General features: G+C 46.9%; 1 protein-coding gene and 1 long non-coding RNA gene across 2 annotated transcripts in view; one reads left to right on the plus strand and one right to left on the minus strand.

Moving 5' to 3' along the window:
- Positions 1-968: 968 nt before the first annotated feature.
- Positions 969-26,811, minus strand: LOC130358313 (uncharacterized). Its single transcript, XR_008889463.1, has 3 exons — positions 26,720-26,811; positions 2,728-2,821; positions 969-1,279 (listed from the first exon to the last, which is right to left on the minus strand). It is a non-coding gene; the product is annotated as an uncharacterized LOC130358313 (long non-coding RNA).
- TMEM135 (transmembrane protein 135) overlaps positions 26,356-26,871 on the plus strand; it is a 455,209-nt gene continuing 454,693 nt past the window's right edge. Inside the window, exon 1 of the mRNA XM_056561396.1 lies at positions 26,356-26,779. Within this exon, the coding sequence (XP_056417371.1) occupies positions 26,639-26,779 (141 nt within the window). The 5' untranslated portion in view covers positions 26,356-26,638. The remainder of the gene's footprint in view (positions 26,780-26,871) is intronic.

Below are 26,871 nucleotides of genomic sequence, written 5' to 3' on the forward strand. Positions count from 1 at the left end.
TGTAGTTTCCAAAATGGTATGCCATGTGGGGTTTTCTGCTGCTCTGGCACTATAGGGGCTTCCTAAATGGGACATGCCCCCCAAAAACCATTTCAGCAAAATTCACTCTCCAAAATCCCATTGTTGCTCCTTCCCTTCTGAGCCCCCTACTGCGCCCGCCGAACACTTGACATACACATATGAGGTATTTCCTTACTCGAGAGAAATTGGGTTATACATTTTTGGAGGCTTTTTCTCCTACTACCACTTGTAAAAATTCAAAAACTGGGTCTACAAGAACATACGAGTGTAAAAAATGAAGATTTCAAATTTTCTCCTTCACTTTGCTGCTATTCCTGTGAAACACCTAAAGGGTTATCAAACTTACTGAATGTCATTTTGGATACTTTGAGGGGTGCAGTTTTTATAATGGGGTCATTTGCGGGGTATTTCTAATAGGAAGGCCCTTCAAATCCACTTCAAACCTGAACTGGTCCCTGAAAAATTCCGATTTTGAAAATTTTGTGAAAAATTGGAAATTGCTGCTGAACTTTGAAGCCCCCTGGTGTCTTCCAAAAGTAAAAACACGTCAACTTTATGATGCAGATATAAAGTGGACATATTGTATATGTGAATCAATATATAATTTATTTGGAATGTCTATTTTCCATATAAGCAGAGAGCTTCAAAGTTGGAAAAATGCTAAATTTTCTAATTTTTCATCAAATTTTTGAATTTTTCACCAAGAAATGATGCAAGTATCGACAAAATTTTACCACTACCATAAAGTAGAATATGTCACGAAAAAACAAACTCGGAATCAAATTTATAAGTAAAAGCATCCCAGAGTTATTAATGCTTAAAGTGACAGTGGTCAGATTTGCAAAAAATGCTCCCGTCCTTAGGGTCATAATGGACTCCGACCCCAAGGGGTTAAGGTTCCTTGGGACAATGAACATAAAACTGCTAGGAATCAGAATGGTTGGCACATACTTTTTAATAAAACCATATAGCCTGTCCTGTCGTGAAATATCTAAGACGGTCTGAAAATCATGACAACATCCAGAAATGTGTTAGTAAGATCACCAGCTCTACAACACATAAAGATGACAATACTATATTCCAGCCTCATACGATCAGACCTGATCCCAGAGGATTCCAGGCATTCATTCCTATCGAGTGTGTTTATACAATCCTCCCTTTTCCTTACTGCGTTTTCTCTTTGTCCACATCATTCCAGAGGTGACGGTATCAGGGCACCAGGGAGAACGGGGATTTTCCCATCAAGCAATAAAACAACCTAAAAAAAAGTACAATGGCCTCTAATATTAGCTGCTCTGATCTGTCCTATCCAGATAAAACAGGGAGAAAAACAAAACAACACTACACAACTGTGCACTGGTGAAATAAAGATTTGGAAGAGAAAATTACATGCATTATTGCTGGTCCTCTGCGAACGCATTCCCATTGCCAGTGCACATCCTGGAGATAAAATATAGTCCAAGAAGGCGTCTCACACATGCGGACCTGTATTTGAAGAACTGCCAGAAGTGAATTTTAGACTAAACTCCATAGGCATATGTATAAACAAAGATAGAGTAAAGACTCAGCACTCCTGTCAGTTCCCTATTATCGGATACAGGTATGTTAAGGCAGAGTAAGGAGAAGTGTTGTGGTTTCTCGGGGGTGCAAAAAATCCTACTGTAGCAAAAAGGCAACAATGGAAACATACAAACGATTGCAAGGAATGCACTCACCCGTATTAGAAGTTTCAGGAAGACTTTATTCCATTATGGGGTACAAAAAGCTGTCCGGGACGGAGAAGAGAGGAGCTCCGTGGAGCTCGTGGTCCGACGGTTCCATTTCGCGGTCAAACACCGCTTGGTCACGCCCACCACGAGCTCCTCTCTTCTCCCTCCCGCACTGCTTTTTGTACCCCATAATGGAATAAAGTCTTCCTGAAACTTCTAATACGGGTGAGTGCCTTCCTTGCAATCTTTTGTATGTTTCCATAGGCATATGTGTTTCTACATCTAATTTACGCTTAGGTCTAGACAACCCTAGTGTCAGTGAAGGCCACAGAAGCTGGAATTGTCAAGGTTCCTTACAGACATTTAGGTACAAGAAACAAAACTTTATAAATATAGAAGATATACAATATGACAATATATAATAGCATAGAACAGGGCTTGGCAATTTTTTTTTTAACCTAGGAACTAGCAAAAAAAAGTTTAGCGTCAGGATATTTTTAAACAACCAGTGAGATTTTTTGTGATGCAATGGATAACCAGAGTGATCTCCAATGTCCTTCATTACCGACAGGTGTCAGATGTGTCTGACACCAGCCGGATATGACGCAGGCCCGACTCCCTAAAGCATGTCATACTCCCTTACCCGTCTCGTGACGTACATGTATGGCGTGGATCAGGAAGGGTTTAATGGAAAGGGCTGGCAAAAATCTAGGCGTCAGGACGAAGTCCTCGTCCTGGCGCCTGGGATTTGTTGAGTTATATAAAAACACTTCAAAGAAAAAGAATACAACTTTTTACCATCTAAGGCCAGCTAACAGAGTGGAAAAATAACCCTTTTCTTCTTGTTTAAGCAAAATTTTATGACTCCATGTATGACATCTCCATCTGGCACGTTGACTGAAACATTTTCAATACTAAAAGTTAGTCAAATGTGAAAACAAACAGAGACATTTAAAAGAGAAGAATTAAAATAAGACAAATAAAGCACAATACTTACAAATGACATTCTGGATACTTTGAAGAAAAGAAGGCCAAGGTATGGAGGAGTAGATTTTTTAAAAGAAATCTCCATCTTGTGGATTCATTTCAACCTTCCATATAAGATGCAATGTTAAAATGGCCATGTTTAAAAAAAAAAAAAAAAAGGCATAGGTCATAAATAAGAGGGTGGAAAAAAGAAAATGAGGTCAAACACCCAATGTTAACAAAAAAAAAGAAATCCGCAATGAAAAAGAATCACTACGCACAAAACTTTACAGATGGGCAACATTTTAAAAATTTGCGTAAAGATTTTTAGTAAGGATTGATTTGTGGATTTACACAGCAAAATGTATATGCAACGTGTGCAACAAACCCTATCTTTCACTGCAAGTGTGGTCAAATTCAGTGGGGCAGAGACTGCTTGCATGAAGCTTCTTGCCTGCAGGGAGAAAATCGCAGAAGGACTGGAGGCTCCTATACGGGGGTATTGTAGATGTGACTAATGGCGGCCATACACAGAAGATAACGGGACACAGCTATATCTCCCTATCCTCCCATGAATATGTACACTTGCATGTGTTCTGAACAGGGAGAAAGTTAGCAGTGGCTTACCTCTCAAAGAACAAATGGATCGGACATTTGATATCCAACAAGCGCAATCCTTCTCTCCCTTTACTTGACCTGTCAGGGAAAGTTCGGGAGGCCCCCCCCATACATTAGATCAGTGATGGCGAACCTGTGGCACGCGTGCCACAGGTGGCACGCCGAGTACCCTCTGTGGGCACGCGGCCATAGTTCGCCATGGATGCCTTTTGATGCGCTCCGCCGGTGCCAGACTTCCACTATGCTCAGGGCCGCCGTTAAGGCGGGGCAAACCGGGACATCCCTGTGTACAGAAAGATCTTTTCGGGACACAAGGATGTCCCAGTTACCTTTCTGCAGCCCCACGTTAACTTTAAAAACGCAGGGGCCGCCCGGAGATAGCGCATGCAGGGACTGACGTCCCATGCATGCGCCCATAGGAACGGAGGAGTAGAACATTGTTGCATCGAGGAGGAGGACGTGCGCTGGCCGGCATGGTAGGTTACCAGCTACACTTCAGCTTCGGTGCTCCGACCACCGCTCCTCCGGTACCGGGACCTACTGCTATACTATCGGCCATAGCAGTAGGTCTTGACCCCTGACCAGAGGAGCGGTGGACGGAGCACTGTGAGGCAGTACAAAGACATACAGCCTCCAGCTATACACTGTATATGGCTGAAGGCTGTATATCTGTGGGGGAGCTATACTGCACCTAATGTGGAGGGACTCCAACCTAATGTGGGGGAACATACTGCCAACCTAATGTGGGGGAACTGCAACCTAATGTGGGGGAGCTACAGCCTAATGTGGGGGAACTACAACCTAATGTGGGGGAACTATACAGCCAACCTAATGTGGAAGAACTATACTGGCTACCTAATGTGGGGGAACTGCAACCTAATGTGGGGGAACTATACTGCCTACCTAATGTGAGGGAACTACAACCTAATGTGGGGGAACATACTGCCTACCTAATGTGGGGGTACATACTGCCTACCTAAGTAGTTTTTTTCTAAACTTAAACCTCAGTATTCTGATTTAATTGCTGTGCTGGCACTTTGAAAGAAAAAAAGTTGGCATGCATTACGGTTTGGGCACTCGGGCTCAAAAAGGTTCACCATCACTGCATAAGATGGTCTTCCAGTCTGACGCATACACTTTACAGACTACAGTTTTTGGCCCTGGCTCAAAATTCTTGAATTCAGGTGTTGCATTCAGTCTCACTTTCACAGGTGTATAAGATCTAGCGTCTTCCAACGCAGTCGCCTTTACAGACATTTGTGAAAGAAAAGGTCATCCTAGAGAGCACACTTACACCAGCGCAGTGCTGTAATAGGAGCAACAGCTGCAACACGTCCATTGATGACATTTCTTCCCTCCTAGATCTTCCACCATTAGCTGTGAGTGATATTACTGAGAAGTGGAGGCATTTAGGAACCTCAGATCCTCAGCCATGAAGCGCACAAAATTACATTGAGTGCTGAGGTGTATTATGCATAAAAGTCGCTAATGCTTTATCTGGCATTCATATCAGCAAAAAATTACCTTGTATCTTCATGGCCGAGCAGCTGAATACCAGCCTAACATCAGTAAGCACAACGCGAAGTGTCAGATAGAAGGGTGTAAGTAATTCTGAGTTGTATGTCTGTGAGGGTCTGCTCTGAAGCCTAGGGAAGTGGCAAGGCAAGCCCATGTCTCAAGTTTAAAGGGGTACTCTGCTGCTCAGCGTTTGGAACAAACTGTTACGAACGCTGGAGCCGGGAGCAAGTGATGTCATAGCCACGTCCCCAAATGATGTCACTCCCCGCCCCCTCAATGCAAGTCTATGGGAGGGTGCGTGACGGCATAGACTTGCATTGAGGGGGCAGGGCGTTACGTCACAAGCTCCCGGCTCCAGCGTTCGGAACAGTTTGTTCCAAATGCTGAGCAGCAGAGTACCCAACAGGAAGTGGTAAAGGGATGGCATAAATCCATGTCATGGAAAAACTGCATATAAGTATAGTTTTTTGCATGTAGTAAAATTGCTAAGACAACGCAGGTATCTAAATTGGTGTATAGGGCAGGGCTTGCATTTTCCCAGGAGCAGTGCGGTCCAGGACTTTCAGAGTGTTGCTGTTGTCGTCTTCCATAATTTGGTTCCGGTGTCTACACATAACAGCTGTGAAAATGTTAATATTCATGTATAAGAGAAAGACTCCACCATTATCTTCTGCCAATGTGACTTTTCCAAGCTAGACGAGACTGGTAGGCAAAGATCTTCGCCAACCCAGCGGGAGAAAGACTTTGAATCATAAGCACAGAAAAGAGCAAAGAGCAACAGATTAGCAGCAATTTATTCCTTGCCAGAACATTCTGCTAAGCAACTATGAAGCAATGCATGTCACTGTCTATTCTTTGGGGCCGGACTGACCCCATCACTGTCAGCTGCGCTGGAACTCTGAATAGTAATGTGGTCCAGAGGAATAAAGGGCAATAAGATGCTTCTTTGTGATTTGTAATAAAATGTTCATTTCCACTCATCATCTCCTCCGGGTAGCTAAGCAACATGGTGAGATATTGACCCAAGTAGGTATGCGGCGCAAAGTAGAGAATGTGCAATAGAGGGAAGTAGTTTGGGAACAGGTTCGTTCTATTGACATGATGAACGGCTCCTCTTAAAGGAAGTATATTTATCATAAGTGAGAAGAAAAAATGTTTAAAATTTGCATATATTGCCGAGGCCTCCAACCTGTGGTTTATCACAACTACAGTAGGAAAGCACTGCAATACCAGACATTGCTTATTGGTCTGACGAAACCAAGATTGAGCTTTCTGTGCTCAATTCTAAGCATCATGTCTGGAGGGAACAAGCCAATGCCCATCACCGGCCCAATACCATTCCTACAGTGATCATGGTGGGGGAAGCATCATGTCTGGAGGAAACCAGGCACTGCCCATCACCTGCCCATTACCATCCCTACAGTGAAACATGGTGGGGGCAGCATCATGTCAGGAGGAAAACCAGGCCCTGCCCATCACCTGCCCATTACCATCCCTACAGTGATCATGGTGGGGGCAGCATCACCTCTGGAGGAAACCAGGCCCTGCCCATCACCTGCCCAATACCATCCCTACAGTGATCATGGTGGGGGCAGCATCATGTCTGGAGGAAAACCAGGCACTGCCCATCACCTGCCCAATACTATCCCTACTGTGATCATGGTGGGGGCAGCATCATGTCTGGAGGAAACCAGGCACTGCCCATCACCTGCCCAATACCATACCTACAGTGAAGCATGGTGGGGGCAGCATCATGTCTGGGGAAAACAAGGCACTGCACATCACCTGCCCAATACCATCCCTACAGTGATCATGGTGGGGGCAGCATCATGTCTGGGGGAAACCAGGCACTGCCCATCACCTGCCCAATACCATCCCTACAGTGATCATGGTGGGGCAGCATCATATCTGGGGGAAACCAGGCATTGCCCATCACCTGCCCAATACCATCCCTACAGTGATCATGGTGGGGCAGCATCATGTCTGGGGAAAACCAGGTACTGCCATCACCTGCGCAATATCATCCCTACAGTGATCATGGTGGGGACAGCATCATGTCTGGAGGAAACCAGGCACTGCCCCTCACCTGCTCAATACCATCCCTACAGTGATCATGGTGGGGGCAGCATCATGTCTGGAGGAAACCAGGTACTGCCCATCACCTGCCCAATACCATCCCTACAGTGATCATGGTGGGGGCAGCATCATGTCTGGAGGAAACCAGGCACTGCCCATCACCTGCCCAATACCATCCCTACAGTGATCATGGTGGGGGCAGAATCATTTCTGGAGGAAACCAGGCACTGCCCATCACCTGCCCAATACCATCCCTACAGTGATCATGGTGGGGGCAGAATCATTTCTGGAGGAAACCAGGCACTGCCCATCACCTGCCCAATACCATCCCTACAGTAAAGAATGGTGGGGGCAGCATCATGTCTGGAGGAAACCAGGTACTGCCAATCACCTGCCCAATACCATCCCTACAGTGATCATGGTGGGGGCAGCGTCATGTATGGAGGAAACCAGGCACTGCCCATCACCTGCGCAATACCATCCAGAGGTGTGCAAATAAAAATAAAAAACTACTTGTCCAAGGGACTAAAACGGAACACAATCTACTTGTCCCTCATGACGATCCACCTGTCCTTGTACATAACATAATTTCAACCAAAATAGTCTGTAAATAAGGTCTTTATTAATAGAAACTTAATAGGCAGACCAGTATATCACCACATTAGGTGGATAGGGCCCCTGATAAGTTCGCCCCATTAAATAGGCAGTCCCCCCCTTTAGGTAGGTATGTTACTTTATCAGGTAGGTACATCCCCTCATCACGTAGGCAGGCATGAAGGGCTCCCCTAGTATGTAAATAGGGCCACAGTTATATATGTTGTCCCAGTTGGTCAAAAGGTAGGGCTCCCACACAGAGCCAAAGACAAAAAGATAGAATTATTTACTTACCGATAATTCAATTTTCTTGAGTCCACCATGACAGCCCACATGAGAGATGGTCCCATAGGACCTAATAGGAACAGGAAACAGAAAAGGTTAAAAGCCCCTCCCCCCGGCACCTTCCCCAGTGTTTTACAAATTAAAAAGGGACACCAGAAAAAGTTATGCCAGTAGAAGAAAAAAAAAAAACAACATCAAAAAAGGGAGGGAAATAATGGGGCTGTCATGGTGGACTCAAGAAAACCGAATTATCGGTAAGTAAATAATTCTATCTTTACATATCGTCCACCATGACAGCCCACATGAGAAATACCAAATAAACATCATTAGGGAGGGACAATGGCCTGCAGAACCTTTCTACCGAACGCCAAATCATGAGACTCTGATAAGTCGAGCCTATAATGTTTAAAAAAGGTATGGGGGGTTTGACCATGTAGCTGCCCTACAAATCTGATCTATTGAGGCAGCAGATCTTTCCGCCCAGGATGTTGACATTGCTCTAGTAGAATGAACTTTTAGACCATTAGGGACTTGTTCCCCACTAACTTTATATGCCTCAACAATGGCACTTTTGATCCACCGGGCTATAGTACTTTTGGAAGCTTTCCTACCCTTATTCGGACCTTGGAACTGCAAAAGAAGATTAGAGTCTTTTCTCCAAAGACTTGTGACATCCAAATAATAGAGAAGACATCTTCTAACATGTGAAATTTCTCTTCCTGTGGATTTCTTGGATTATTACAAAAAGAAGGAAGAAAAATTTCTTGAGACCGGTGGAAGTCAGTAACCACTTTAGGGAGAAAAGAAGGATCTAATCTGAGGGTTACTTTGTCATCAGATATGGACATGTATGGTTCATTGATTGACAGGGCTTGAATTTCTCCAACTCTTCTATCAGAAGTAATAGCAATGAGAAAAGCTAGTTTTAGAGTGACAAATCTAATAGAACACTGATCTAGAGGTTCAAAAGGGTGAGAAGTGAGAGCAGATAGCACCAAATTAAGGTTCCAAGAGGGTATACGGATTGGAGTTTTAGGTTTTAGTCTAGAAACCGCCTTAAAAAATCTTTTAATCCATCAATGATCTGCAATCTGATGATCAAAGAAAGCCCCCAATGCTGCCACTTGGACTTTTAATGTACTAAGCGAGAGTCCTTTTTCAAATCCCTCTTGAAGGAAATCCAAAATTTGTGGATAATTGGGATGAGATGGGCCTGGATCAATTTGTTTACTCCAGGATAGAAATTTCTTCCAGATTTTTAGGTATATTTTTGAAGTAGAGGGTTTCCTACTCTTCAATAATGTAGAAATTACTTTTTGAGACAGACCTTGTTTTCTCAAATTTGACTCTTCAAAATCCAGGCCGTAAGATGTAGATTTTGTAGACCCTGATGAAATACTGGGCCCTGAGACAGAAGGTCTTCCACTAGAGGTAGAGGGAAGGGTGGTTCTATCGCTAGACTTTTCAATAGACAAAACCTCTTTGGCCAGTATGGGGCCACAAAAATCACTTTTAAATTGCTGTCTCGGATCTTCGCTTGAGTTGTTGCAATCAGAGGAAAAGGAGGAAAGGCATAGGCCGGAGGAAATTCCCAATTTTGAGCTAATGCGTCTACTGCGAGCGGCCTTTCTCTCGGATTTAGAGAGTAAAACTGAATGGTCTTGGTGTTCTGACAAGAGGCAAACAGATCTATAGAGGGTTGACCCCACTTGAGAACCAGTAGATGGAACACAGAAGGATTTAGGGACCATTTCCCTGGATCCAGGGTCCTCCGACTTAGAAAGTCCGCTATCTGATTGCAGGATCCCTTCAGATGAACGGCCGTAATGGAGGAGACATTTCTTTCCGACCAAGCAAGGATTCTGGTCACAATAGCTTGAAGAGCTTTGTGCCTTGTGCCCCCCTGATGCCACAGAAAAGCTACTGTTGTTGAATTGTCTGAGTAAATTTTTATATCTTGATTGAGAAGGAGAGTTTTGGCTGACACAAGGGTCTCCCACACAGCTCTTAGTTCCTTGTAATTTGAGGAAAATTTGTTTAGATGAGGAGGCCAGCAACTTTGGAAGTACTGTCCCTGTACATGAGCACCCCATCCCCAGGCACTTGCATCTGTAGTCACAAGGACTGGATCTCACAGCCAAGGGACCCCTTTCTTCAGGTTTGTGGCTACCAACAACCAATTTAGAGACCTCACTACCCCGGGGGTTAATGTGAATTATTTGTCTAGCGTCAGTTGAGATCTGTTCCATACAGAAAGAGTCTGAGCCTGAAGCTGTCTTGAGTGGAATTGAGCCCATTTGACCGCAGGAATCGTGGAGGTCATAGAACCCAATTCTGACATTGCTTCTCTTATAGACACCAGTCTTGATTTTTGGAATTTTCTTATCTTTGACTGGATAGTCTCTATTTTTGCTGGAGGTAGAAAAGTTGCTTTTTTGAGTCCAACAGCATGCCTAAAAAGATCTGTGGGATGGAAGAAGATCCGATTTTTCTAGGTTGACAATCCACCCCAAGTTCTGGAGATGCTGTATTACCAGATCCAATTGCGATAGGAGAAGATGTTTTTATGAGGCTGTCATCAGCAGGTCGTCTAAATAAGGGATCAAAATTATATTTTGTAGATGAAGATGTGCTACTACCTCCACCATTAACTTTGTGAATAATCTCGGAGCTGATGAGATTCCGAAAGGAAGACACACAAATTGGTAATGGAAGATTTGATCCCCTATCTTGACCGCAAAACGGAGATACTTCTGATGCTCCGGGTGAATAGGTACATGGTAGTACGCATCTTTGAGGTCTAGGGTAATCATTACTGCATTGGGAGCTATCATGGGAATCGACGTTTTTATTGATTCCATTTTGAATCTTTTGTAGGAAATGAATTTGTTCAGAATATTTTTTTCGTTCTGAACGACCCATTGGGCTTCGGGATCAGAAAGAGGGAAGAGTAGTGACCCTGACTCCTCTCTGATGTCGGAACCTGAGTGATAGCTCCCAAATGCAGCAGATTTCTTACCCCCTCCAGCATTCTCTCTTGCAGGAGAGGGGAAGGTTGATTTGAGACGAAAAATTTTTGAAGTGGGAGGGAGGAAAACTCTATCTTGTATCCTACCGACAACAGGTTTAGGATCCAAGGGTTTGTTGTTACAGATTGCCACTGAGGCACAAAATGCTTGAGTCTTCTTCCCACCAGTCATTGCTTTTTGCCAGGTTGAGAGGGATTGAGGAGGAAATCTTTACCTTTCCCCCTTTGGGGTAGCTCCACCTATCCGAGTTTCCTTTCCCTCTATAATTTGACCTTCCTTGGGGCCGTAAAAAGTTTTTCAGGTTTTTTAGCTTTCTCTAACAAAAGGTTAGAAAAACGTTATCATCCGCAGCCTTTCCTAGAATATCTTCCAGAAAAGGCTCAAATATAGATTTCCCTATACAAGATATAGCACAAAGCTTAGTCTTGGAAGTGGGGTCCCTTTTCCAAAATTTCAGCCATGAAGCTCTTCTGGATGAATTTGATAAGGCAGCGGACTTAGCCGCCATTCTCACAGATTCAGCCGAAGCATCTGCAAAAAACCCTGCCGCCATTTTTAACATGGGTACAGAAGCCAATAAGTCCTCTCTAGGCGTTTTATTCTCAATGTGTTCTTCTAACTGAGAAAGCCAGATAAAAAGAGCTCTAGCTACACTAGTATAGTGCTTAGCGATATGGCCTAAAATTAATATCAAAGTATTTTTTTTTTTTATTATCGCGGTATCACGGTATTACCGCCTGTCCCCCCCCCCCCACGAGCAGGGTCCCTGTGCCCACTAGCAGTGTCAAATGTGCCCCCCGCGAGCGCGATCGCTACCATCACCGCTAGCAGGGTCCCTGTGCCCACTAGCGGTGTCAAATGTGCCCCCCGCGAGCGCTACCATCACCGCTAGCGGGGTCCCTGTGCCCACTAGCGCTGTCACAAGGATGCCGAGCGCGGCTCTGTTCCCTGTCAGCTGTCAGGGTACGGGAACAGATTTAAAAGCCTCGCGCGCAGTACTAAGCAAATAGCGTAGGGCTAACGCTAGGCTCCTAGCGCTGCCTAAGTTAGCCCTACGCTATTTGCATAGTGCTGCGCCTGCGCAGTACTTTGTTAGCCGAGCGCGAGGCTTTTAAATCTGTTCCCGTACCCTGACAGCTGACAGGGAACAGAGCTGCGCTCGGTATCCTCGTGACACTACTAGTGGGCACAGGGACTCCGCTAGCGGTGATGGTAGCGCTCGCGTGGGCACAGGGGCCCCGCTAGCGGTGATGGTAGCGCTCGCGGGGGGGCACATTTGACACCGCTAGTGGGCACAGGGACCCCGCTAGCGGTGATGGTAGCGCTCGCAGGAGGCATTCTTGTGACACCGCTAGTGGGCACATGGATCCCGCTAGCGGTGGGGATTGCTCGTGCACGTGGGGACACTGGCTGACAGGCGCAGCGGGGGGGGGGGGGGGGGGGACGACACAGTAAATGGTTTAGCTTCTGTGGCCCGATTCCGCTCTCGGAATCGGGCCAGAGAAGCACACCGGGTTCGGGTTCAAAATGGCGGTAGATGCTTGCCAGGTTTTCCGTAATAGACCATCCATCTTTCGATCCATGCAGTCTTTGAGTTGGCATGAATCCTCAAAAGGAAGAGATGTTTTCTTTACAACTTTTGATAATTGGCAGTCTATTTTGGGAATGTCATTCCATAATTCAATGTCTTTTTCTTCAAAAGGCAATCTATTTTTTATTTCCCTGGAAATTTGCAATTTCCTTTCAGGGTCCTGCCATTCATCCAGAATCAGACTTTTCAGATTTTCTTGGATAGGAAAAACACACTTTTTTTTGCCGGTTTTACCCCGCCAAACATTTGATCCTGGATGGACATAGGTTTATCAACCTCCTCTAACACCATAACACCTCTGACTGCCTTGACCAAAATATCAGTATCCTCTGCTGAGAAAAAATATTTTACATTTTTCTTAGGAGGAACCGAAGACACTTTGCCCCCTTCCATCCCTTCAATATCTGATCTGGAGACAAGATCATCCTCCTCTGAACCAGATATATCCATAACTTTTGCTCTTTTAGCAGGAGGAGCATATTGCAACGGAGCTACGGTGTAGTTACTAGGTGGAAGAGAGGCGGCACTACATATGGTAATTTTGGATAAGTATTAACATCCAAAGGAGCCATTACATGAGAACCAGATGGCTTTCCAGAAACACCAGGGTTTTGAAGAGGATTAAAATTCGCTAAAGAAGCCTGAATTTCTTGCCGTATAAGCGACCTCAAATCCTCAGAAGATCCCAACTTTTCCTCTTGTACCACTTTAGAAATGCATTTTTTACATAAGGATTTTCCTTTCTCTGGAATTTTAGCTAGGCACATAATACATTTCTTTTTAGGCTTCTGAGAGAGTTCCAGAGACCAAAGGAACAGGCTGCTCAGCAGAATCAGCTCTGGAGGAAGCCTGAGAGTCCATAGTTAGAATAGAAACACAGCACAGACACTATGGAGACGCTGGTTCCCTACCTTTATACTCTGTAGTTAGAATTTTGGCGCCCCGTGACATCACTTCTGGTCCACCGCCTCTCCGCAGTTCCCGGGGGACCACGCAAACTGCTGCACAAGGACGCAGCCGGCCAGGAAGCGCCACCAAAACTCTGCTACAGCACGCCCGCCGCAGATACAGAGCTCTGGTAACCTTCAGCGACATGCGGAGCCCCAAGAGAATCCGGCTCTGTCCTGGACCTAATAGGAACAGGAAAACACTAGGGAAGGTGCCGGGGGGAGGAGCTTTTAACCTTTTCTGTTCCCTGTTCCTATTAGGTCCTATGGGACCATCTCTCATGTGGGCTGTTATGGTGGAAGATATGTAAATGACCCCTAATAGGTAGAGCAACCCCAGTAGGTAGGCCGGTAAGGCTCCCATTTAAACAATTATACTCCCTTAGTCAGAGCTTTCCAAACTTTTCATGGTGACATCCTTACATAGTTTGATGACACACTCCTTGCTATAGTGCCAAACGCATTCATCGCGTTGCGCGTCGACAATGCACAATATAGTACCAGTATCAGAAAAGCTGCTACCATCCTGTGCCAGTTCATTCCCCACCCCCCTTTATCACACCCTGTGCCATATCATTCCCCTGTACCATTATATTTCAGCCCCCCCCCTGTGCCATTATATTTCAGCCCACCCCCGTGCCATTGTTTTAGCCCCCCCTGTGCCATTATAATACACCCTCCCCTCCTTTGCCACATCATTCAGTGATTCACCAAACCCCCTCCCCCTGCTTTTACCTGTCCTCGGTCCCCACGTGCGCTCCGGCAGGCTCAGGGGGTTGGTGGTTATGTTGCTGGACGGCATCCTCGGTCCTGACAGAGGTGCAGTCAATGAGTGAAATCATCGCACGTGTGGCTCGCTATAGGCTGCAGCATACAGCTGCAGTCCCTAGGAGTTCAGTGATGGGGCAAGAATGATTGCCCCCTAAGGGTACGTTCACACGCGTGGATTTTCTGCGTATTTTACGCTGCAGATCCGCTGGTAAAGGCCCGTTCTATGCTGTCTTTACATGTGCCTGCTCGTAGTGGCAATACGCCGCTACCAGCAGGCACACTGCGATGTCCGTGTCACAGTATACTCGCACATCGCAGGAGCTCTCTGCCTAGCTCAGAGCAGGGAGAGTGGCCGCGATGTGCGAGTACGCCGCGCACATCGCTGCAGTGTGTCTGCTCGTAGCGGCGTATTGCCCCTACCAGCAAGCACATGTAAAGACAAGATAGAGCGGGGGGCCTTCACAGCGGATCCGCAGCTAAATACGCTGCGAAAATCCGCGCGTGTCAACCTACCCTTATATGTGAAATCCTCAAGCATTTAGCCCTACTGCATTTCCCGGGCGATATAATTTCAACATCCCTACAGTGATCATGGTGGGGGTAGCATCATGTCTGGGGGAAACCAGGTACTGCCCATCACCTGCCCAATACCATCCCTACAGTGATCATGCTGGGGGCAACATCATGTCCGGAGGAGACCAGGCACTACCCATCACCTGCCTAATACCATCGCTACAGTGATCATGATGGGGGCAGCATCATGTCTGGGGGAAACCAGGTACTGCCCATCACCTGCCCAATATCATCCCTACAGTGATCATGGTGGGGGCAGCATCATGTCTGGGGGAAACCAGGTACTGCCCATCACCTGCCCAATACCATCCCTACAGTAAACATGGTGGGGGCAGCATCATGTCTGGGGGAAACCAGGCACTGCCCATCACCTGCCCAATACCATCCCTACAGTGATCATGGTGGGGGCAGCATCATATCTGGGGAAACCAGGCACTGCCCATCACCTGCCCAATACCATCCCTACAGTGATCATGGTGGGGGCAGCATCATGTCTGGAGGAAACCAGGCACTGCCCAATACCATCCCTACTGTGATCATGGTGGGGGCAGCATCATGTCTGGAGGAAACAAGGCACTGCCCATCCCCTGCCCAATACCATCCCTACAGTGATCATGGTGGGGGCAGCATCATGTCTGGGGGAAACCAGGTACTGCCCATCACCTGCCCAATACCATCCCTACAGTGATCATGCTGGGGGCAACATCATGTCCGGAGGAGACCAGGCACTACCCATCACCTGCCTAATACCATCGCTACAGTGATCATGGTGGGGGCAGCATCATGTCTGGGGGAAACCAGGTACTGCCCATCACCTGCCCAATATCATCCCTACAGTGATCATGGTGGGGGCAGCATCATGTCTGGGGGAAACCAGGTACTGCCCATCACCTGCCCAATACCATCCCTACAGTAAACATGGTGGGGGCAGCATTATGTCTGGGGGAAACCAGGCACTGCCCATCACCTGTCCAATACCATCCCTACAGTGATCATGGTGGGGGCAGCATCATATCTGGGGAAACCAGGCACTGCCCATCACCTGCCCAATACTATCCCTACAGTGATCATGGTGGGGGCAGCATCATGTCTGGAGGAAACCAGGCACTGCCCAATACCATCCCTACTGTGATCATGGTGGGGGCAGCATCATGTCTGGAGGAAACCAGGCACTGCCCATCCCCTGCCCAATACCATCCCTACAGTGATCATGGTGGGGGCAGCATCATGTCTGGGGGAAACCAGGTACTGCCCATCACCTGCCTAATACCATCGCTACAGTGATCATGATGGGGGCAGCATCATGTCTGGGGGAAACCAGGTACTGCCCATCACCTGCCCAATATCATCCCTACAGTGATCATGGTGGGGGCAGCATCATGTCTGGGGGAAACCAGGTACTGCCCATCACCTGCCCAATACCATCCCTACAGTAAACATGGTGGGGGCAGCATCATGTCTGGGGGAAACCAGGCACTGCCCATCACCTGCCCAATACCATCCCTACAGTGATCATGGTGGGGGCAGCATCATATCTGGGGAAACCAGGCACTGCCCATCACCTGCCCAATACCATCCCTACAGTGATCATGGTGGGGGCAGCATCATGTCTGGAGGAAACCAGGCACTGCCCAATACCATCCCTACTGTGATCATGGTGGGGGCAGCATCATGTCTGGAGGAAACAAGGCACTGCCCATCCCCTGCCCAATACCATCCCTACAGTGATCATGGTGGGGGCAGCATCATGTCTGGGGGAAACCAGGTACTGCCCATCACCTGCCCAATACCATCCCTACAGTGATCATGCTGGGGGCAACATCATGTCCGGAGGAGACCAGGCACTACCCATCACCTGCCTAATACCATCGCTACAGTGATCATGGTGGGGGCAGCATCATGTCTGGGGGAAACCAGGTACTGCCCATCACCTGCCCAATATCATCCCTACAGTGATCATGGTGGGGGCAGCATCATGTCTGGGGGAAACCAGGTACTGCCCATCACCTGCCCAATACCATCCCTACAGTAAACATGGTGGGGGCAGCATTATGTCTGGGGGAAACCAGGCACTGCCCATCACCTGCCCAATACCATCCCTACAGTGATCATGGTGGGGGCAGCATCATATCTGGGGAAACCAGGCACTGCCCATCACCTGCCCAATACTATCCCTACAGTGATCATGGTGGGGGCAGCATCATGTCTGGAGGAAACCAGGCACTGCCCAATACCATCCCTACTGTGATCATGGTGGGGGCAGCATCATGTCTGGAGGAAACCAGGCACTGCCCATCCCCTGCCCAATACCATCCCTACAGTGATCATGGTGGGGGCAGCATCATGTCTGGGGGAAACCAGGTACTGCCCATCACCTGCCCAATACCATCCCTACAGTGATCATGGTGGGGGCAGCATCATGTCTGGAGGAAACCAGGCACTACCCATCACCTGCCCAATACCATCCCTACAGTGATCATGCTGGGGGTAACATGTCCGGAGGAGACCAGGCACTACCCATCACCTGCCTAATACCATCGCTACAGTGATCATGGTGGGGGCAGCATCATGTCTGGGGGAAACCAGGTACTGCCCATCACCTGCCCAATATCATCCCTACAGTGATCATGGTGGGGGCAGCATCATGTCTGGGGGAAACCAGGTACTGCCCATCACCTGCCCAATACCATCCCTACAGTAAACATGGTGGGGGCAGCATCATGTCTGGGGGAAACCAGGCACTGCCCATCACCTGCCCAATACCATCCCTACAGTGATCATGGTGGGGGCAGCATCATATCTGGGGAAACCAGGCACTGCCCATCACCTGCCCAATACCATCCCTACAGTGATCATGGTGGGGGCAGCATCATGTCTGGAGGAAACCAGGCACTGCCCAATACCATCCCTACTGTGATCATGGTGGGGGCAGCATCATGTCTGGAGGAAACCAGGCACTGCCCATCACCTGCTCAATACCATCCCTACAGTGATCATGGTGGGGGCAGCATCATGTCTGGAGGAAACCAGGCACTGCCCATCACCTGCAGTTTTTAAATTTTATTTTAGCACAAGGGGCAACAAGCAAAACCACTTCAATGGGAAAGCACTGCAATACCTGACATTGACTATGGGGCACTGTTTCTAAAGAGGAAACAAAGACTTTTTTTCTAATAACATTTCCTATTTTATATTATGGGGGGATTTTTATATACATATTGTAAAAAATTGACTGCTGTTCCTAAAGTAGGGAGAGAGGATTGCCTGCTGCGACTACCAGAGTAGAGAGAGGATTTCCTGCACTGACAATTCGTGTACGGAGAGAGAATTTGCAGTAGTACCCGCAGTTAAAGGGGGTACTCCAGCGCCAAAACATCTTATCCCCTCGCGGGGGTCACGCCTCTCGGGACCCCTGTGATCTTGCACACGGTACCCCCATTAGAATCAGTCCCCAGAGCACGTTCACTCCGGGTCTGATTACTGGCGATCACAGGGGCCAGAGCATTGTGACATCATGGCCCCGCCCCCTCAATGCAAGCCAATGTGAGGGGGTGTGACAGCTGTAACACCCCCTCCCATAGGCATGCATTCTGGGGGCAGAGCTTGTCGTTTCCCGCAATCAGGCATTTTATCCCCTATCCTTTGGATGTCTTAGCGCCAGAGTACCTCTTTAAGGACAGATCACAGCAGATATCACTCCTGACACCCGATACGACCGTTCTATCTAGATGCGAGAAAGCCTTCTGCATCTATACATTATACAGGACGATCGCAGATGGTGTCAAGAATGACACCCGGGACGATCTATTAACACGGGTACTACTACTACCAACATAGAACTAAAAAAAATTTTAAAATAGAGAAACAAAAGTGACACACACACTTTATTAAACACATTATTAAAATACATTAGTAATAAAACTTTGCTGAATTTATTCGGATCGAATCCATTTGTTTATTTTTTTTCGGCGAATCGGCCGAATCAAATTTTTCTAAATTTTGCTCAACTCTAATGGAGCTACTGCTAAATGTATTAAAAAACATAAGAAGTTTATTGATACAACATTGCACAATAAAAACATAAAAAGAAGGAATGGGCACAGAAAAGGCAGCCATGCAGGGACAGGACCATAAACAATGGTGTAAACACCGTACCGTTGTATATAGGGGTGGTAAAGCTGGAGCTCCATAAGGAAGTACTAGATGAAATGGAACTCACAGCCACAATATGTCCCAAAGGGAACTAATAAAAAGTGCAAAGTCCAGCAGCCGGAGGAACCGTACATAGAAAGACAACCACAATCCTTTTTATATTCGCTTGATTGGTTCAAAGTCTGTTCAAACGATACAGTGACTATTTAAAGGGGTACTCCGGTGGAAACTTTATTTTTTATTTTTTTTAATCAACTGGTGCCAGATAGGTAAATAGATTAGTAAATTACTTCTATTAAAAAAAATCTTACTCCTTCCAGTATAGTAACCCCCCGACCTGCGATGGCCCCGACATATGATAAAATCGACATACGATGGCCTCTCAGACATACGATGCTTTTATATGTCGGGGCCATCGCATTAACTGCTATCAGACGGCGCAAAATGCTTAAGCTGCTGCCGGATTGCAGTTTAAGCATCCCAGGCAGGTTCACTTACCTATCCCCGCTGCTCCAGGTCCACTTCGCGATCCTCCGGCATCTTCTGCATCTTCTCCATGGTCCAGGCCTCGCTTTGCGGCGTCGTTATTACGTCACTACGCACGCCGCGCCGGCGCGGCAGCGTAATAACGTCACCAGAAAGCGAGGCCCAGACCCTGGAGAAGATGCGGAAGAAGCCGGAGGATAACGAAGAAGACACCGGACTTGGTCCGAAGCGGCGGGGACAGATGAGTACAGCTTCCTATACTTTACATTGCACGGATCCCTCAACATACGATGGATTCGACAAACAATGGGTCGTTTGGAACGAATTACCATCGTATGTTGAGGGAATACTGTACTTGTTAGCTGTTGACAGAGGAAATTATTTTCATTTTGGAACACAGTGCTCTCTGCTGACATCACGAGCACAGTGCTCTCTGCTGACATCTCTGTCCATTTTAGCAACTGTCCAGAGCAGCATATGTTTGCTATGGGGATTTTCTCCTGCTCTGGACAGTTCTTAAAATGGACAGAGATGTCAGCAGAGAGCTCACCAAAAGATCAAAAACACAAATCATATACATAGTAGGTATTGCCACATCCGTAATGACATGTACTATAAAACTATAATGTAAATTATCCTGCACGGTGAACGCCGTAAAAAAAAAAAAAAAAAAAAAAAAAATAAAATAAAATGTTGGTGCAAATATTGGAATAAAAAAGATCAAAAGGTAGCACGTATCGCAAAAATAATACCAATATAAAATACAGCTCATCTTGCAAAAAAATAAGCCCTCACTCAATGGCGTTGGACGAAAAATAAAAAAGTTACAGCTGTTGGAAACTGAATGGCAGAAAAAGAATTTTGCTCAGAAAAGGAAAAAACATAGAAAGCCATATAAAATGGGTATCGCCATAATCGTACTGACCCACTTTTACCGCACAGTGTACGCCATAAAAATTTTTTTTGTTTTTTTAAACGCAAGAAATTTTCCAGTTTTTCACAATATTTGGGAGTTTTTCACAAAAAATGCTGCATATGTCAACAAAAATCCACCACTTATATAAAGTACAATATATCACAAAAACAAACAATCTCAGAATCGCTTCACTCAGAAAAAGCGTTCTAAAGTTATTACGATTTAAAGAGACACATTTCAAATAAATAAAAAGAGCCTGGTCATTAACCCCTTAACAACCAAGGACGTATATTTAAGTCCTTGGCCAGCTCCCGCGATATATCGGGTCGGTCCCGGCAATATATCGGGTCGGTCCCGGGGCTAATAGCGCGCACTATTAACCCTTTAGACGTGGCGTTCAAAGTTGAGCGCCACGTCTAAACTGAAAGCTGCCCGGCTGCTCAGCAGGGCTGATCGGGACTACCGCAGTGAAAATGCGGTGTCCCGATCAGCTGGGACACGAGCGGAGGTCCTCTTACCTGCCTCCGGTGTGTCCCCTCGGCGATTGATTGCTCCAAGCCTGAGATGCAAGCTTGAGCAATCGACCGCCGATAACGCTGATCATTGCAAAGTTATGGCTTTGCAGTGAACAGTGCTGTCAGTGTGTGCAGTGTTATAGGTCCCTATGGGAGCTATAACACTGCAAAAAAAAGTGTAAAAAAAAAAAAAAAAAAGTTAATAAATGTGATTTAACCCTTTCCTTAATAAAAGTTCAAATCACCCCCCTTTTCCCATAAAAAAAAAAAAAAAAACACCATGTAAATAAAAATAAACATATATGGTATCGCCGCGTGCGTAAATGTCCGAACAATAAAAATATATCATTAATTAAACCGCACAGTCAATGGCGTAAAAATTACAAAGTCCAAAATAACGTATTTGTGGTCGCTTTTTATATCATGAAAAAATTAATAAAAAGCAATAAAAAAGTCTGATCAATACAAAAATGGTACCGATAAAAACTTCAGAACACGGCGCAAAAAATGAGCCCTCATACCGGCCCGTATGCGGAAAAATAAAAAAGTTATAGGGGTCAGAAGATGACATTTTTAAACATATAAATTTTCCTGCATGTAGTTATGATTTTTTCCAGAAGTCCGACAAAATCCAACCTATATAAGTAGGGAATCATTTTAACCGTATGGACCTACAGAATAAAAGTTGTCTCCGTCATACTTCCGTGTGAACGAAGCGTCACATGGCGCTCAGCCTATAACGGGCCGAGGCTGAACATCACGGCGGCAAGCGACAGGCTGAGCGCCATGTGACGCTTCGTTCACACGGAAGTATGACGGAGATGGACCGGAGGACCGATCAGCTGTAGTGACGCTCCCCGGGAACCCAGGAAGGTGAGTGATGGTTTATTTTAATTTTTTTTGCAGCCTGGGCAGGAATACTCTGCACCAGAGTACTCCTTTAAGGTAAAAAATGGGTCCGTCCTTAAAGGAAAACTGTAGTGGTACACTTTTATATATGCCCGTGCCTCAAAAATAAACAAAATAAACTCATACATACATTCCTACGAGCCCCCATTGGTCCGGCACAGGCCTCACGGTCTGGCAGTGCTGACATCATTCCACTTCCTGGGGACGCCGCAGAGCCTTCGGCGTATCACCGGCCGTAGAGATGTCCCACCCCGGCGTGTTATAGGAAGAGCCCACTGTCATGTAAGAAGCCGGCCAGAGCTCCTTACATGACAGTGGGCTCAGCCTATCACCGACCGGGGTGGGACATCGCTACGGCCGGTGATACGCCGACGGCTCTTCGGCGTCCCCGGGAAGTGGAATGACGTCAGCACTGCCGGACCGTGAGGCCTGTGCCGGACCAATGGGGGCTCGTAGGAATGTATGTATGAGTTTATTTTGTTTATTTTTGAGGCACGGGCATATATAAAAGTGTACCACTACAGTTGTCCTTTAAGGGGTTAAAGCGTACCTGTCAGATGCCACAAAAAATAAAATGTTACTCAGTAACAAATCCTGACCATATACATGTACAATTTTTGCCTCTATCACCTCTATTCATTATGAAATGATCCATTAGCTCAGAGTTAGAGATGAGCGAACTTACAGTAAATTCGATTCGTCACAAACTTCTTGGCTCGGCAGTTGATGACTTTTCCTGCATAAATTAGTTCAGCTTTCCGGTGCTCCCGTGGGCTGGAAAAGGTGGATACAGTCCTAGGAGACTCTTTCCTAGGAATGTATCCACCTTTTCCAGCCCACCGGAGCACCTGAAGGCTGAACTAATTTATGCAGGATAAGTCATCAACTGCCGAGCCGAGAAGTTCGTGACGAATCGAATTTACTGTAAGTTTGCTCATCTCTACTCAGAGTGTTAGAAATCCTCTCAGGGGAAGTGGGTGTGTCCCACCCTTGTGGTGGGAGGTGATTGGTGTGTGATGGGAGGGGAGTGTCCTTCCTTGTAGAGGTGGGAGGTGATTGGTGCATCTGCTTATGTAGTCTTGTTCATCAGTCCTCTCTTGTCCATGACGCATGGACAAGCCTGATGCTGCTGCAGGACTGGTTAGTATTTTCAGGGGCCGTTTTCTTTATTAAGGATTCAACTTTTAACCTCTTCAGGACACAGGGCGTATGGATACGCCCTGCATCCTGAGTCCTTAAAGGGGTTGTGCGCTGCCCTTCCTTTCGGAGCTCCGCACGCAGCGTCCGGAAGTTCATTACTCCGAACGCTGTGTGCGAGCTTCCGTGTTCGCAGCCGTCGGGCGTGACGTCACGGCCGCCCCCCTCGTGACGTCACGACCGCCCCCCTCGTGACGTCACGACCGCCCCCTCAATGAAAGTCTATGGGAAGGGGGCACGACCGGCGGCTGCAAACACGGAAGGCCGCACACAGCGTTCGGAGTAATGAATTTCCGGACGCTGCGTGCGGAGCTCTGAAAGGAAGGGCAACGCACAACCCCTTTAAGGACGCAGGGCGTATCTATACGCCCGTGGGAAATCCGGTCCCCACCGCTAGCCGGTTGGGGACCGGAGCCGGATGCTTGCTAAAATCGTTTAGCAGGCATCGCGGCATATCGCCCAGGGGGGGGTCATGATGACCCCCCATGTCAGCGATGCCCGCAGATCGCTGGACAATTCAGCCCAGCGATCTGCGGCGGATTCCGGGTCAATCGGGTCTCCAGTGACCCGGAATTACAGTCTCTGACGGTCCCGAACAGCCATAGCCAGCAAGGATGAGGTGGCACTGGTGCCACCTCACGATTGCCCTGATTCGTCGGCCGGTTTAACGGCCGACCAATCAGGGCACCTGCTGCGGGTGTCACTCCCACAACCCGCTCCGCCCCTCTTCCGGAGCACGTGAGCGGGTGCGGGAAGTGGACCCCGATCCCCGGCATCCCTGTTGGGATCGGGGCCCCAGGAGCGGCGGCGAGGGACTGACCTGAAGTGGCGGCTTGCAGCAGTAGGTGGTGAGTGAGAGCCGCTCCCAGCATGCAAAAAGGGCATGCTGAGAGCTGTAGTTATGCAACAGCAGGAGGCAGACCACCACAACTCCCAGCATTCCCTTATGGGCATGCTGGGACTTATAGTTTTGCAGCAGCTGGAGGCACATTTTTTCTATGGAAAAGTGTACCTTCAGCTGTTGTATAACTACAACTCCCAGCTTGCACAAACAGCCAAAGTGCATGCTGGGAGTTGTAGTGGTGCACCTGCTGGTTGCATAACTACAACTCCCAGCATGCCCGTTGGCTGTCGGCAACTGCTGAGAGTTGTAGTTTTGCAACAGCTAAAGGCACACTGGTTGTGAAACTCAGTTTTTTTCCCCTAACTCAGTGTTTCACGACCGGTGTGCCTCCAGCTGTTGCAAACTACAACTCCCAGCATGCACCGTACATGCTGGGAGTTGTAGTTTTGCAACAGCTGGAGGCACACTGGTTGTGAAACACAGTTAGGTCACAAACTCAGTGATACATAACCAGTGTGCCTACAGCTGTTGCAAAGCAAACTCTCAGCATGTACAGTCTGTCAGAGCATGCTGGGAGTTGTGGTCTTGCAACAGCTGGATGTTCCCCCTCCCCCCCCAATGTGAACGTACAGGGTACACTCACATGGGCGGAGGTTTACAGTAACTATCCGGCTGCAAGTTTGAGCTGCGGCAATTTTCTGCCACAGCTCAAACTGCCAGCGAGAAACTGCTGTGAACCCCCGCCCGTGCGACTGTACCCTAAAAACACTACACTACCACAAAATAAAAAGTAAAAAACACTACATATACACATACCCCTACACAGCCCCCCTCCGCAATGAAAAACGTCTGGTACACCACTGTTTCCAAAACGGAGCCTCCAGCTGTTGCAAAACAACTACTCCCAGTATTACCAGACAGCCACTGACTGTCCAGGCATGCTGGGACTTTTACAACAGCTGGAGGCACCCTGTTTGGGAATCACTGGTGTAGAATACCCCTATGTCCACCCCTATGCAAGTCCCTAATTTAGGCCTCAAATGCGCATGGCGCTCTCACTTTGGAGCCCTGTCGTATTTCAAGGCAACAGTTTAGGGCCACATATGGGGTATCGCCGTACTCGGGAGAAATTGTGTTACAAATTTTGGGGGGTATTTTTTGCTATTACCCTTTTTAAAAATGTAAAATTTTTGGGAAACCAAGCATTTTAGGTAAAAAAAAAATTTTTTTTTTTTACATATGCAAAAGTTGTGAAACACCTGTGGGGTATAAAGGTTCACTTAACTCCTTGTTACGTTCCACAAGGGGTGTAGTTTCCAAAATAGTATGCCATGTGGTCTTTTTTGCTGTTCTGGCACCATAGGGGCTTCCTAAATGCGGCATGCCCCCAGAGCAAAATTTGCTTTCAAAAAGCCAAATGTGACTCCTTCTCTTCTGAGACCTGTAGTGCGCCAGCAGAGCACTTTTCACCCCCATATGGGGTGTTTTCTGAATCGGGAGAAATTGGGCTTCAAATTTGGGGAGGTATTTTCTGCTATTACCCTTTTTAAAAATGTAAAGCTTTTGGGAAACCAAGCATTTTAGGGAATTTTTTTTTTTTTTTTTTTTTTATACATATGCAAAAGTTGTGAATCACCTGTATGGTATTAAGGTTCACCCCTTGTTATGTTCCCCGAGGGGTCTAGTTTACAAAATGGTATGCCATGTGGGTGTTTTTTTTTGCTGTTCTGGCACCATAGGGGCTTCCTAATGGTGACATGCCCCCCAAAAACCCCTTGCAAAAATTCAAAAATTAGGTCTACAAGAACATGTGAATGTAAAAAATGAAGATTTTGAATTTTCTCCTTCACTTTGCTGCTATTCCTGTGAAACACCTAAAGGGTTAAAACACTTACTGAATGTCATTGTGAATACTTTGGGGGGGGGGGGGGGGTGTAGTTTTTTTTATAATGGGGTTATTCTAATATGAAGACCCTTCAAATCCACTTCAAAACTGAACAGGTCCCTGAAAAATAGTGAGTTTGAAAATTTTGTGAACAATTGGAAAACTGCTGCTGAACTTTGAAGCCCTCTGGTGTCTTCCAAAAAAAAAAAAAAAAAAGTTTTCCACCGGAGTACCCCTTTAACATCTGTTTGTGGCATTGACTTCAATGTATTGTACTCTGCACTGTTCACACTGCGTAAATTCCGCACGCGGATTTCCGTTCTGCTAGAAGAAGGAAGAAGATGTTAATTAATTCTTTTTGCGGAATACACGAGCAGAAGTCCATTGAAGTCAATGGTAAAAAAATAATAAATAAATACAAACAGAAATTTCAATTGGTGTTTGTAATCTAGCAAAAATATATATATAAAAAAAAAAAAAAAAAATAAACAGTTTCCTCCTAAATTCCAGGAGGAAAAATCTGCAAGGAAGGAATTCCACGTTAATTCTGCACAAATTTAGCGGAATTCTCTTTTTTTTTTAATACATGAGGATTCCTCTCCTATTCCTCAGTGTGAACACACCCTACACCGTACCCTGGCCCAGATGTTGCAAAACTACAACTCCCAGCATGCCCGGACAGCCAACGGCTGTCCGGGCATGCTGGGAGTTGTAGTTCTGCAACACCTGGAAGAGGTCACCACTGGCCTTGTTTTACAATATAAATCTATAAATAAATAAAAAATTGCATATAAGGCAAAAAAAAATAAAAAATTATCGCATGCCGCTGCGGTTTCTGTTAACCGCACAGTGTGATCAGGGGAGTCGGCCATCTTGCTCGTCACCGTGCGCGTCCCCGGCGTCATGATCCAGGGCTTTGAACGGGAGTAACCCCGGCGGCGGGGAGACCTTTACTCTCCTTCCAGCGGGGACGAAGACGACACCGCCTCCCCCCACCTCCTCCATACTCCTCCTTCTCCACCAGCACCAGGGAAACATGGCGGCGCACAGCAAGTCCATCCCGCATAGCTGCTATGAGATCGGGCACACATGGAACCCGTCGTGCTTCACCTCCTACCTGCAGATCACGCAGAGCGCCATGGAGGAATCCCTAAAGATCTACGCGCCCCTGTATCTGGTGAGAACTGCAGGCGCGGGGGGGGGGGGGAGGCAGCTGACAGCCGGAAGAAGGTGTAAGGAAGCCGAGAGGGGTCATACGCGTCTACTGCT

Source organism: Hyla sarda, chromosome 2 (genome assembly GCF_029499605.1).
Source record: "Hyla sarda isolate aHylSar1 chromosome 2, aHylSar1.hap1, whole genome shotgun sequence".
NCBI lineage: Eukaryota > Metazoa > Chordata > Amphibia > Anura > Hylidae > Hyla > Hyla sarda.